The following is a 12998-nucleotide window of genomic DNA, read 5'->3' as shown; positions in this document are numbered from 1 at the left end:
AGAAGCTTGTTTTCGTCACCCTCCGCCTCTGTGCAAGACCGCCTGGGACAGCTTGGGTATGGACTCTTGAGCAGTGCATGAAATAAGCGCCAGCAACCAGCCAAATGTCGGTAAAAAGAAGAAAAAAAGTCCCAAGTGAATTTTTTTAAATTTTTGAATCTGCCTGCAAGGATGTCAAATTTTCAAAATTGTGATTTTGGATCTGTGGAATATTGCATTGTTTAGAAATAAGAAAATAAACATTTAATCCAGACTTCATATTTAATAAGATTTGCACATCAAAACCAATGTCAGAGAGAAAAAAAACAATGTACTGAACACATTTATAGAACATAATACTACGAATGAAGAATTGCCTGGCAGTCTTCATGAAGCGACACTGCAACAACCCCAATTTAAACTAAAGTGGTCCAAAATAAGTAATGTACATTCACTCTTTTTAATTAAAATCCCAAACCTTTTCAGATCAGACCGATTCTGTTTTCTGGGCCATCTCCATGAACAGGGGGATCCAGAAGTTCTATTGTATGAAATCTCCCACAGTCATGATTTTCTATACAACACAAATCGCATTATTGGGCAATATATAAACCAGCATAGTCTCTTTCTGATTGTTTGATCCAGCTACGTCAGCAAAACCCATCTGAGTCATTTGAGTTTCAATGACCAAGAAGAATCACTCCTATTTATTAGATGGTGTCCATGAAAAGACAAAAGCAGCAGGATCTTGTTTGCCCATCGCATGTTAATCATGCTGACCTGCACACACACACACAAAAAGAAAGACTAGGCTAACATTTACTGCACCCTAGTTTAAAAGACAAGAATTTTACATATTTTCCTTTACATATTCACACTTTCAAAAAAGGCTAATCAGGTTGAGTTTTGTATACCAGCATTTTGTTCACCCATCAATGTAAACACGTTTTCCTGATGATTTTCTTAAGACGTTTAACAAAATGTGGTTCATGCATGAGTTTAGAGGTTAAACTAAAAGGCTTATATTCTGTACTTCTTACATATGAATGTCTATTCTATAGATTATCCTCGGAGAAGGATCGGCAAAAATGAGTGAAGATGGTGACAGGGATTGGGAATGCCCGGGAGAAGGGATTCAAGGAACAGGTTAACTTGATAAAAGTGACTTATTGTGATGATAAAGACAAAAAGATCTAACTAGCCCATGACTGCTCATTCAAGACACATGGGGAACACAGGAGGCAACCCTAAGTTCACGGATCTACCCAGAAGTACAGCAAACAAAACAGGACTAATGGTGTGGGAAGAAACATTCGGTAAAACACATTTAACTAAAATGCCAATCCCCTGTCTTTAAAACAATGATTTCAGACTCAAAACAAATCCATGTCTTAATCAAGAATGATCCCAAAAAAATATCACCATTAATATTGACTTGACTAGAGAATCTTAAAATGAAAGCAGTCGTTTTTACTAAAAGAGAGTACCAGTCAGATATTGCTAAAACTATTCAAAAACAAGGTCATTGCTGTAGTAAAATTTCACTAATCAATAGGAATGTCAAAGTTGGTCCCATATTAAATAGCCCTGTGTGTCTAGCATTTTAGGAAGTTTGTATACTAACCTAGTGGTCCACTTTAAAAAAACAACAACATATTACTCACTAGGGCATACTGGATGACAGTACAGAGAAGTGGTTCCGTAATGCTGTTTCAAAAACAGATGGAGGTTTTATACTTTGAGTTTCCTATTGCTCAGCCTGCAAAAGAAGACTTTCTGAACGATGGTGGCTTACACATACAAGCTACAGACTAAAGGAAGAAAATGAAAAGTGAGAGAGAAAAATAAAGAAATCAGAAGTACTTCACAGTGATATCAACTGAGGCCAATCAGGAGCCTGGCTGCTGGATCCTACGATTAAAATGACTCACACATACACGCAGTCAAAACAAGCCATAAACATTCCAACCACTCAATCACACACAAAGACTTAGTTTGATTGTTATGCACCGGTAGAGGAGCCTCACTGGGGTTTCCCCAGTAGGTTGGAGAGGAAGCTGGACCCCTGTCCCCCACCCTGCCCTCCTCCCCGTCCTCCTGCACCCCCAAAGGAATCCATCTGGTTCAGCTCCGACTGGTCCAGCATCTCAAAGTCCTCTCCGTCCAAGTCCGTGTCCATCTCCGAGCTAGACTGCTTGCGGTAGCCCCTATGGGCCCCTGCTCTGGTGGGCCCCACCCTTTCTCTGCGGGCGGCAGGGGGACGAGGCTGCATGGCACCAGCCAGTGCCGCCTGAATCATGTTGCTAGCGATGATTCCAGCCAGGTCACCTCCGAGGAAGTCAGAAGCGGGGGGGAGGCCGCCAAAGGAGAGCTCCTCGTCCAGGTCGTCCTGGTCAGAGTCCAGGTGGGATTCCACATCCAGCAGCTCGGCCGTGGTTCGCGGGCCAGTCCGACCAGGCCGAAGACCCAGGCTGGGCAGCCCGATGCATGAGTCGTCGTCTTCGTCCATCAGGGTGGCGTCTGGGTTGATTGAGGGGAAGTCATTGAGGTCTCGTGCAAACGACTCCTCATTGTCGCTGTGTCTATCAAAATCTGAGGATGAACGGAGAGGAAGGGGCTCAAGATGTTGGAATGTCATTTGTCATTTAAAACACAGACAATCACCTGAGTAGGCAGTCATGCCACAGTACAGAAAACACAGTGCAGTGCCTTATGACATCATCCTATCATACAGGCTCTAATGTTAGCTGCAATTCAGATACGCATCGGTCCCTGATTCAAATGTTTAACATACGACTGCTTCGCGTGCTGTGCCCAGCTTCGTGCGCTGAAAGGACAGCAGTCTGTTCGTGATCTTGCACATCTGCGCAGCACATTCAGCATTCAAAAGCTAAAATGTCTTGTGCTTCATTAGTTGAGTGACAACCTATGTAATTTGTTATGTTATTATTATCTGTGCACTGTGGAAAATTGTGTTTTATGTGCACTGTCAAATTGTTTTACCGGAATAAAGCTCACTAAACTTCCAAATGGTCAAAACCATTTAATTTGGAGATGGGGGGGTGAAATCCAAAAGCTGTGTTCATTGGCTATGTCATAGCCAATTTGTAAACGATAAATATGGACACATTCCTAAACCAAACATTTAATCTGTAAAAATGACAAGTTAATTAGTGGATGACAGTGATTTCAGGAGCTAAGTGGGAGATAAAACTATATTGCCCCCCCCCCCACCCTCCCTAATCTGATAGTGGGGTAGTTGATGACTAGTCTCCCTTATGGCCCAGATCAGGTGCCTACATAGTACACCATAGACATACAGTGCATTCGGAAAGTATTCAGACCCCTTGACTTTTTCCACATTGTTACTTAACAGCCTTATTCTAAAATTGATTAAATAAATATTTGTCCTCAATCTACACACAATACCCCATAATGACAAAACAAAAACATGTTTAGAATTTCTTTTGAAATGTATGAAACATTTTTTTTTTTTACAGAAATACCTTATTTACCGACTGGACAAATACCCGCTCCACTGACGACCAGGCTAGTGGTTGCTTTGCAATTCTTGAAGTTAGCCACTGATTCCTTCCAAACCACTCATTGTTGAATTTGCGATTTGTTGTGTAAAGTTTATGTCCAATAGCCGAGGAGCACCGATACGTTTTATCTATAATTTCTCTTCATATGACAAGGATTGAAAAGGATTTGCCAGTAGATGGTCGACTTGACACATGCTGATGACTGCTAGCTTGCTAGCTAAGTTTTTTAAAGTATGATGTCGACATGATCAGTCCAATCAAAGCTACTGTAGATATAACATAATTTTATCTGTGGCCAATGACCTTGAGCCTTCTTGGATGGGCATTTCTAAAGTAACTCTGTGGCAGCACCCAAGGGTCTTGAATGTTCGAGCTCTACTCGTAGATTTTGCAGTGACATAGTGTCCCTATGAGTGATGGAACACTGAGCCAATCACATTACCAACCCCTACACTCCGTATTTTCCGCTGGCTGCCCCACCACCACAGAAAGCACTGAGCTAGCCTGAAACACCTGCATTTTGGAGCTGCCTTACTCAAGAAGCCAAAAAAATACCATGTTTGTATGCGGCTTTATTAACTCAACAATTGTTTGCAAACTGATATGTGACACCTATTAATGCCAAAATAACATGCAAAACAGGGACACAAAAAAAGCTGGTGGGGCTCATGATTTGGAAAGACACACGCCTATCTATACAAGGTCTCACAGTTGACAGTGCATATCAGAGCAAAAACCAAGCCACGTGGTCAAAGGAACTGTCCGTAGAGCTCCGAGACAGGATTGTATTGAGGCATAGATCTGGGGACCAAACTATTTCTGCAGCATTGAAGGTCCCCAAGAACAGTGGCCTCTATCGTTCTTAAATGGCAGAAGTTTGGAACCATCAAGACTCTTCCTAGAGTTGGCCGCCCTGTCAAACTGAGCAATCGAGGGAGAAGGGCCTTGGTCAGGGAGGTGACCAATCAGGCCTTTATGGAAGCCACCCCTTAGTAAAAAACACATGACAGCCCGCTTGGAGTTTGCCATCCCTACGGTGAAGCATGGTGGTGGCAGCATCATGCTGTGGGGATGTTCTTCAGCGGCAGGGACTGGGAGACTAGTCAGATTGAGGGAAAGATGAACGGAGCAAAGTACAGAGAGAACCTTGATAAAAACCTGCACCAGAGCGCTCAGAACCTCAGACTGGGGGCGAATGTTCACCTTCGAACAGGACAACGACTCTAAGCAACAAGACAACGCAGGAGTGGCTTCGCGACAAGTCTCTGAATGTCATTGAGTGCTCCAGCCAGAGCCCGGACTTGAACCCGATCAAAAAATATCTCTAGAGTAACCTGAAAATAGCTGTACAGCGACGCTCCACATCCAACCTGACAGTGCTTGAGAGGATCTGCAGAGAATGGGAGAAACTCCCCACATACAGGTGTGCTAATGTTGTAGCATCATACCCAGGAAGACTTGAGGCTGTAATCACTGCCAAAGATACTTCAACAAAGTACTGAGTAAAGGGTCTGAATACTTATGTAACTGTGATAAGTTTATTTTTCATAAATTTGTATAAAAAAAGAAGCTAAACCCTGTTTTTGCTTTGTCATTATGAGGTATTGTATATAGATTGAGGGGGGAAAACGATTTAATACATTTTAGAATAAGGCAGTAACATAACAAAATCAAGGGGTCTGAATACTTTCCGAATGCACTGTACACACACACCAGCTCAGACAGATCCAGCCCAGAGAGGCCCAGCTCATGATCTCCATCAGCAGCTGATATTAAATTAAAATGGAAAATGTATGTGTTTGCATCAATCTAATCAAAAACGAAGTGTCAAACTAAAAACGTATCATTCCTGTATGGTAGACCATGTATCTAGATACGTATCCAATCGTCTTGAAATGGAACGATGCACATCCCTACTACCTACATTGGATCTGGCTCTAATTCTTGTGACTCCAGAGCATGTGTGCCTGGAGGTGCAGGCTCAGCGGGTGGGTGCGTACTGTACCTTCTGAGCCCTCTGTGAGAGGAGTCTGGCCACGGGACAGGTTAAAGGTCCCATTGTCTGTGTACGAGACCTCAGCGTCAGAGTGCTCAGAGTCCGTCATCGCAAGTTCTTTGGCCACTATAGCATCGTCAAACTGAAAGAAAGGAAAGACATTGAACTGTGTTAGTCATTCATAATATACTATGTTTCCTCTTGAATGTAGTCCATATGTCACAGATGATGTGACCTTATATGACATGAGAGGGCCTGCTATTTTTTTGTTTTATCTCTAAAGGGGTCAGGTTATTGTAAATCTGAGACCAGCTGCAGGCTTACGCTACATATGCCACTCCTGGCCATCTTACTGAGTAATAACCAACACAGGAAACAAGTAGGCCCATTTCTATAACCATAACAGTCAGATAGATGACAACCGGACTATGCTTTTGGACTGCACGTGAAATACATCAGGTGAATTACCGTCGGGCAGAATGCAGCAAGCTCCTCCTCACTGTCATCACCAGATGCTGCACCCCGAATTGGCTGGCGGAGGACTGCAGAGCAAAACACACAAACGCAGACCACAGGTTACAATGACTGAGCTACTCCCTTGATCCAGTCAAGGTAGAAGGAGATACACTTTTTTAGGTTTGTCCATGCAAACTGTAGCAATGCCAATGCAACTATCAGACACAAACGAACAGGTAACACACACGCTGTACTCACACTGGTTGTCGATGGGCTTTGACATCATATACCCGCGAACGCTGAAGTCCAGCCACTGCAGGGCTGGCTCCAGCTTCACGCACACACGCTGCCACACTCGGTGGTACGCTGCCAGGGGGCACAGCAGAACAACCAGCACTGGGACAAAAGAGAATGGCTTAATGTTAGTGGAAACATCACTGGGCATAAACAAACAATAAAAAGCCATGGCCGCATTCATCTGTGCAATTAGGCTCTGGCTCACCCAATCCCCAGCCTCCGAGCTGCTCTCCTCAACTCAGATACACCCATGGGCTTGAGCCCAACTAATCTCGCCATTCAACAGAGAACGAAACAAAGGGTGGGAGCTCTAGCAGCCACGAGATTGTTAAGTATGTCAGAGGGCCCTGGCAAGGCCTCCCTGATCTTGGCTCTCCAGTAGATCGGTCGCTCTACATTGGTTAGAGGTGTGGGGATTAGCATCTCAGCCTGACCTCCCTCCCTGCCTGCCTGCCTTCCCGCCTCCCCTTGAGTCCCTCCATTCCTGCTTCCCCCTCTTCCTGATTCCCTTCCTGCCTGCCTCAGCCCAGTCAGGCAGTAATCACCTCACAGATAGAACCCTGGTGCCGGGGACACAGATCTGGTTTCACCAGCCATGCATTTTTAACAAGGGCAGCCAGCTTTCCACCATTAGGGAGCTCTGAATGGGGATGGTGTTTGGGAAACAGAAGGGTGGGGTAGGCGGGTCGTCTCTCACTGTACTCACCCGCAGCGTAAGAGAGCACCAGTCCAGGAATGTACCGTCCAACCATGACCAGACAGGACAAGAGGGCACAGGTCAGGAGGCAGAACTAGAGACAACAAACAGGGTTCAACTGGTCAAGTTACTGATTAGTTGTATGTTCACAGTAGGCTGAGAGTAGACAAGATATTGTATTAGGGTTTATATAGGAGACCCTTCATACTAGTACAAGGGGAGTGCCAAGGCCTCACCTTGCCAGGGTTCTGGCGTTTGAACTGCACCCGGCTGGATGTGAAGGCCAGCACAGAGACCCAGACCTCAGCAATGTAGTGACACAGCTCTGGAACACTGAGCAACCCTGGCTGCACCAGGCCCCAGCTGCAAGATAGGAGTACAACAACAGTGACATCATCTCTCTGTGACCACTGCCCAACCCGAGTGTGACGATAGGATACAAATGATATGTTTTTAAGACGTAGGCCTACCTTTCATTTTCAGACTCATCAGGTTTTTTAACTGTGGGAAGAGACAGAAAATGCACTTAACACCCGCATTTAGCAACAATCCACATCCCTACATGCACTACACTTGGACACTCTACACCACATGAGTTTAAATGAGGACAGGCATGACAAAGGATATCATTCATTATACAGGGTCTAATGAATAGTACAGACCAGGACCAGTAGGGTATTCACACCAAGGGTAGTATGACACTGGGGAATAAGGGACTGGATCTAAGAACCAAGTCAGGTGTAATTAACACAGTTGGGCAGAGGTACTCAGAAGGGACAGACCAAGACACAGTGGGGCATGTGGCGTTGGGTGCAGAATAAAGCAGACTACCCAGAAATAATGTACTATATCCTCCTCACCTCTGATCTCAGGCCAGATCTTGTTTCTCCAGCTATCAACGCAGATGAATACAAGCAGGCCAGAGGACAGCAGGAAGAGCAGGCGCAGCGAGGTCAGGGCAAAGAACCTGGAACAGAAGGTCAGATTCACAACAGCTGACGTTTCCTTTTGTTTGAGATGTCACAAACATACACTGTGGACTCCCGTGCAAGTGGCAGTTATGTAGACTCAGATGTTTGTGTGTGGTGCCTTGGTTACTGACTGAATGTAACGGAAAAGACCGTCACCACAAATGTTGTGGTGATAGTTTGTGTGTACATGTGACTTTGAACTCAACTTTGAATACAGGCGTTTCCTGTGTTTGTCACCTCCTGAGTAAAATGTTGTCAGACTCTGACAGCAGGCAATCTAGACATTAGTTCAAATGAAGACAACAAAGGTTGAGAACTGCATTCACTTCGAGCTCACCAAGAGGCAAACATACTCTTTCCCATTGCCAGGCCAGCATTGTAAATAAGATTTTGTCATATCTACATGCAGACCACCATAGTCCCTGTGCCCAAGAACGCCAAGGTAACCTAGGTAACCTGTCTAAATGTCTATCGCTCCATAGCGCTCACAATCTGTAGCCATGAAATTATTTTAAAAGGCTGGTCATGGCTCACAAAACCATCATCTCAGACACCCTTGACCCACTCCAATTCGCATATCACCCAAACAAATCCACAGACTACACAATCTATATTGCACTCCACACTGCCCTTTCCCACTTGGACAAAAGGAACACCTATGTGAACATGCTACTCATTGACTATAGTTCCGTGTTCAACGCCAGTGCCCAACGTCAATGCCAGTGACCTCCAAGCGCATCATTAAGTCTGGACCCTGGGACAGAACACCTCCCTCCTGACGGGACGCCCCCAGGTGGTAGGCAACAACACATCCGCCACTCTGCACCTCAACACGGGGGCCCCTCAGGGGTGCGTGCTTAGTCACCCCCTGTTCACCCATTACTGTGTGGCCACACACGACTCCAACACCATCATTACATTTGCTGACGACACGACGGTGGTAGGCCTGATCACCGACGACGATGAGACCGCCTATAGGGAGCAGGTCAGAGAACTGGCAGTGTGGCGTCAGGACAACAACCTCTCAACGTCAGCAAGTCAAAAGGAGCTGATCGTGGACAACAAGAAACGGAGGACCGAGTACACCCCCATTCACATCGAAGGGGCTGTAGTGTACCGGGTCGAGAGCTTCAAGTTCTTTAGCGTCCACATCACAAAGGATCTATCATGGTCCAAACAGACCAACACAGTCGCGAAGAGGGCACAACAAAGCTCTTACCCCTCGGGAAGCTGAAAAGATTTGGCATGGGCCCTCAGATCCTCAAAATGTTCTACAGTTGCACCATTGAAAGCATCTTGACTGGCTGCATCACCGGTTGGTATGGCAATTGCTTGGCATCCGACCGCAAGGTGCTACAGAGTGTAGTGCATACGGCCCAGTACATCACTGGGGCCGAGCTCCCTACCATCCAGGACCTCTATACCAGGCGGTGTCAGAGGAAGGCCTTAAAAATTGTCAAAGACTCCAGCCACCCAAGTGATAGACTGCTATCGCATGGCAAGCGGTACGGATGCACCAAGTCTGGAACCAACAGGACCCTGAACAGCTTCCAGTCCCAAGCCATAAGACTGCTAAATGGTTAACCAAACAGCTATCCGGACTATCTGCACGGACCCTTTTTGCACTAACTTTTTGACTCAACACATACGCTGCTGCTACTGTTTACTATCTGACACTTTATTCCTAATTACATTTACATATCTACCTCAATTACCTTGTACCCCTGCACTGGTACACCTTGTGCCAAGTTATCGTTACTCATTGCGTATCTATTATTAATTTTACGTGTTGTACTTTTCAATTATTTATCTATTTTTTTGTCTCTGCATTGTTGGGAAGGGCCCATAAGTAAGCATTTCACTGTTAGTCCACACATGTTGTTTACAAAGCATGTAACAAATAAAATTGTATTTGTCCTTAATTGAGCTGCCTGGTATTGGTTTCAAAAGCAGTGTTGGAATTCAGGATTATGTAATCTATCTATGCAAACAACTGGCCTAAAAATGGATAGCTAGATGGCAGCTATTACATGTGGCTCCATTACCACTTGGTTTAACACATCTAAAAGACAGTTAGTGGCCACAATAACAGCTGAGTGAAATGTTGCTGATAACCTACATCATTAAATATGAGAGAACTATTGGCTGATAATGCATGGCATACAGCTTCTTATTAGTAGTACTGAGATAGAGAACACATTCAGAAGTTAACGAAATCCTGGCCCCCATTTCTTAGGGACCTCTGTTTAAAGTCAAAAGTACACACATACCCATTAGTAATCATGTCTATTGATTGTGTGCAAACTAAAACACACACAACAGAATTTTCCAATTCCTATACCACACACCAGTACTGGTACTGTTAGCATGGGCTTACTTCCTGTATGCTTCTCCCCCAAAATACATGTGACTTGTGTCGTTTCATGCATTACGCTGTATCACTCTGGGCAATAATATAGACTATTAGTTCACCACACTAAGCAGGCTGACTTCTTGACATCGATTGATTGGGGACATGGTGGCTGTTTGCAATGGCACATGTAGGATATTGACTCTGTAATACAAAGTGCATCGACTCTGTAGGGGGACATTGCCTTATAGGACGTTTACTATTGTCACATCACTAATACCTTTCACAGATTCTGTTTTACACTCCTTGTAGACATTTAACATTTAGGCTTAACTAGAGTAGTTGCAGATTCAACATACTAGGCCTATTTCTATTGAAAGATAATGTCAACCCCCAGAGTAGATGCTGTTTCTAATGCTGCCTACAGAAGCACAGTGGTGCTTTGGTGGTCTATTAATAGCAGCTCTGGTGAGCCATCTGTCTTATCTTAAATTGATGGGAGACGTTTTCGTTGTGCAAAAGCTTCTGATGGTACAGTAGATATGATTACTGTACTTGGATATGATTTATGTAAGTCATGAATTATACAAATATGCTTGTCATCACTGCTATACCATTTATAATTTCTCAAAAACTTACCAGAACACAACGTTGACCACTGTGTACAGTAGCACACTCTGAAACGGCCTTTCCCACACCAGAACGGACTGTAGGTAGGTCAACACCGGCTCGTAAGGTCCGAGTCTCTCCTGAAGCGAGGCTTTAACAACGCGGACCTGGCCATCTCTTTCGCTGGAGCATGGTCGACTTCTCAGGCCAAGAGTCGACCCTGGTTTTCCTGAACACTCTCCCATGGCATTTTCCAGTCCTTCCGTGTGCGCCATCTCTCGCGTCAAATGTTGATTAATAAATAACCCTGTAAAATAACACCTCGGTATAAATATGGGGCCAACTAAAGAAAGTGTCGTGTCCCAGATCGTGTCTCCCACGTCAGAACAACCGAAACCGCTTTTAGTCGACTAGAAGACGATAGCAGACTTGTTACCTGGTCACTCTCAAAGTTAAGTAAACTGTCAAAAGTCCCTGCCCGAACGAGGTTGTCAGTTAACAAAAATACGCTAACATACCTGTATCTAGTCAAATTTACCACGCAGTGTCATTTCACCTAGCTAAGTATTTTTGTTAGCTAACTAGCCAAAAAGCTAGCTGTATTTGGCTAGCTAGCTATATGTGCTAACTGAATACTAATAATAGTGCACTGTAGCTAACGTTAGCTAGCAAAGAAACTGCACGATGCTATCGATATCTTTACCAACTATGACAAGAACATATATCAATTATTTGTAAAATAGCACACAAAAAAACGGACACCTACTTCGACATTATTGCAGAAATGTATCAAGTGGTATTGTCAATATGGCGTTGCCCTAAGCCTAGCTAATTGAAACGCTTTTCTTTTTGACAAAACAAAATCGTAGTCAACTGGCTCACCAATCAGAAGCAACAGCACTACTTAGTCGTTTATTGTGGATTTAGCTGTGGACAGACAGGTTGCGGACCAAAGTATGTGAAAGACATTTCAATAACCTATATTGAGGAAATCTATACTCAGTCAATTGTGTAAAATATCCTGTATTTACACTTTACTATCACCATCAGACATCACACTATACAGCAGTTGCAGTGAAACCATGTTCTATAATTACAGCTAGATCTTCATGTATGAATGAGTTATAACTGAAGTTGCTTTTTAAATACATTGGAAAATAGCTAAAATGATTTCGATACAATTTAGAAGATGTATAGACAACCCAAATGGAGCGGTTTGTATTCTGCAACAAATCAGATGCCACGTAAATAAAGAAACTGGATTAGTAACGTTATAAGGATAATGTCAGTGCAGTTTTATTTTTTGTAAGGGAAGCAAACAGAACGAAGATGGGAGGGACCTACCTGAATTTGTCCAATAAACTCTCATTTCGTTAGGCAACTGTTTGGACTAATGATTACACCCTTGATCCCCTGTTTAAAATGCATAATTCCCCCAAATGTGGGGTACTGCTAATTGTAAATACGTATTCTTTAATGAGGTTTAGCGGAGGTGGGCATCCAATAAATGCATTACCGCCACCTACTAGAATGGAGTATAAAAATAAACAAACAAATACCGTTACCATCTAACCAAACACTCAAAAAAGATCCACCACCTACTCCACTATTTAAATAGATCTAGTCATACCTCAGGCCAACAGCCTGAAAGGACTGGACACCACTCATCACACCACTCTTCTGACGTCAAGTCTGGCACACCCAAATACCTCTCTGCCGGTGACACCACAACCTCACTTTTCTGCGATTTACGTTCCATCCCTCCAGTACAGTTGATAACCATTACAATAAAAGCTAAAAATAATATCTTACTGAAGCATATATCACGTATTGGTCTATCCCTCTGTACTGGTACAGATCTACTAGTAACACTACTCCTCTCAGGATCCATCCCCGTTGACCCTATCTTCCTCTACTTTCTTCACTGCCTCAGCATATGCGTCCTGCACAATGTATGCGTAACATTGATGTTTCATTCTGGTCACACATAATGAAATAGCCACATTTAAATACGATTTTAGAGATATTTAATTATATCCAGACAATTTCGAAAAAGTAAATTATTTATTTTATTGTAGTAAAGTATAATGTACTTCTA

At 43.8% G+C, this 12998-nt stretch overlaps 1 protein-coding gene across 4 annotated transcripts; it reads right to left on the bottom strand.

Moving 5' to 3' along the window:
- Nucleotides 1–242: 242 nt before the first annotated feature.
- Nucleotides 243–12856, bottom strand: LOC110486283 (reticulophagy regulator 3). 4 transcript variants are annotated; one of them, XM_090196342.1, is made up of 10 exons: nucleotides 12713–12856; nucleotides 10931–11207; nucleotides 7831–7937; nucleotides 7441–7471; nucleotides 7207–7333; nucleotides 6980–7064; nucleotides 6235–6372; nucleotides 5989–6062; nucleotides 5530–5662; nucleotides 243–2571 (listed from the first exon to the last, which is right to left on the bottom strand). In XM_090196342.1, the coding sequence occupies exons 1-10, from the start codon at nucleotides 12789–12791 to the stop codon at nucleotides 2003–2005; spliced, it is 1620 nt and encodes a 539-aa protein (XP_090052468.1). In that variant the 5' UTR covers nucleotides 12792–12856; the 3' UTR covers nucleotides 243–2002. The 4 variants fall into 4 exon arrangements, with proteins under 4 accessions (XP_090052468.1, XP_036796882.2, XP_036796884.2 ...); XM_036940987.2 differs by having other exon boundaries at nucleotides 12245–12814; XM_036940989.2 differs by lacking the exon at nucleotides 12713–12856 and adding an exon at nucleotides 12531–12615.
- Between the last annotated feature and the right edge of the window lie 142 nt (nucleotides 12857–12998).

This window comes from Oncorhynchus mykiss, chromosome 13, assembly GCF_057628025.1.
Source record: "Oncorhynchus mykiss isolate SJ-2025 chromosome 13, ASM5762802v1, whole genome shotgun sequence".
In the NCBI taxonomy this organism is placed as follows: Eukaryota; Metazoa; Chordata; class Actinopteri; order Salmoniformes; family Salmonidae; genus Oncorhynchus; species Oncorhynchus mykiss.
Note: the sequence above shows the minus strand (reverse complement) of the source record. Positions and strands in the feature narration are given on the sequence as shown.

Coding starts and splice junctions, on each gene's coding strand:
- LOC110486283 (XM_090196342.1), bottom strand. CDS start 12,791: ATGGATCCTGAGAGGAGTAGTGTTACTAGTAGATCTGTACCAGTACAG. Junction 7,938..10,930: donor GTGGTCAACGTTGTGTTCTG/GTAAGTTTTTGA, acceptor CTTCTGTTCCAG/GTTCTTTGCCCTGACCTCGC. Junction 5,663..5,988: donor TTGCTGCATTCTGCCCGACG/GTAATTCACCTG, acceptor CCTTTCTTTCAG/TTTGACGATGCTATAGTGGC.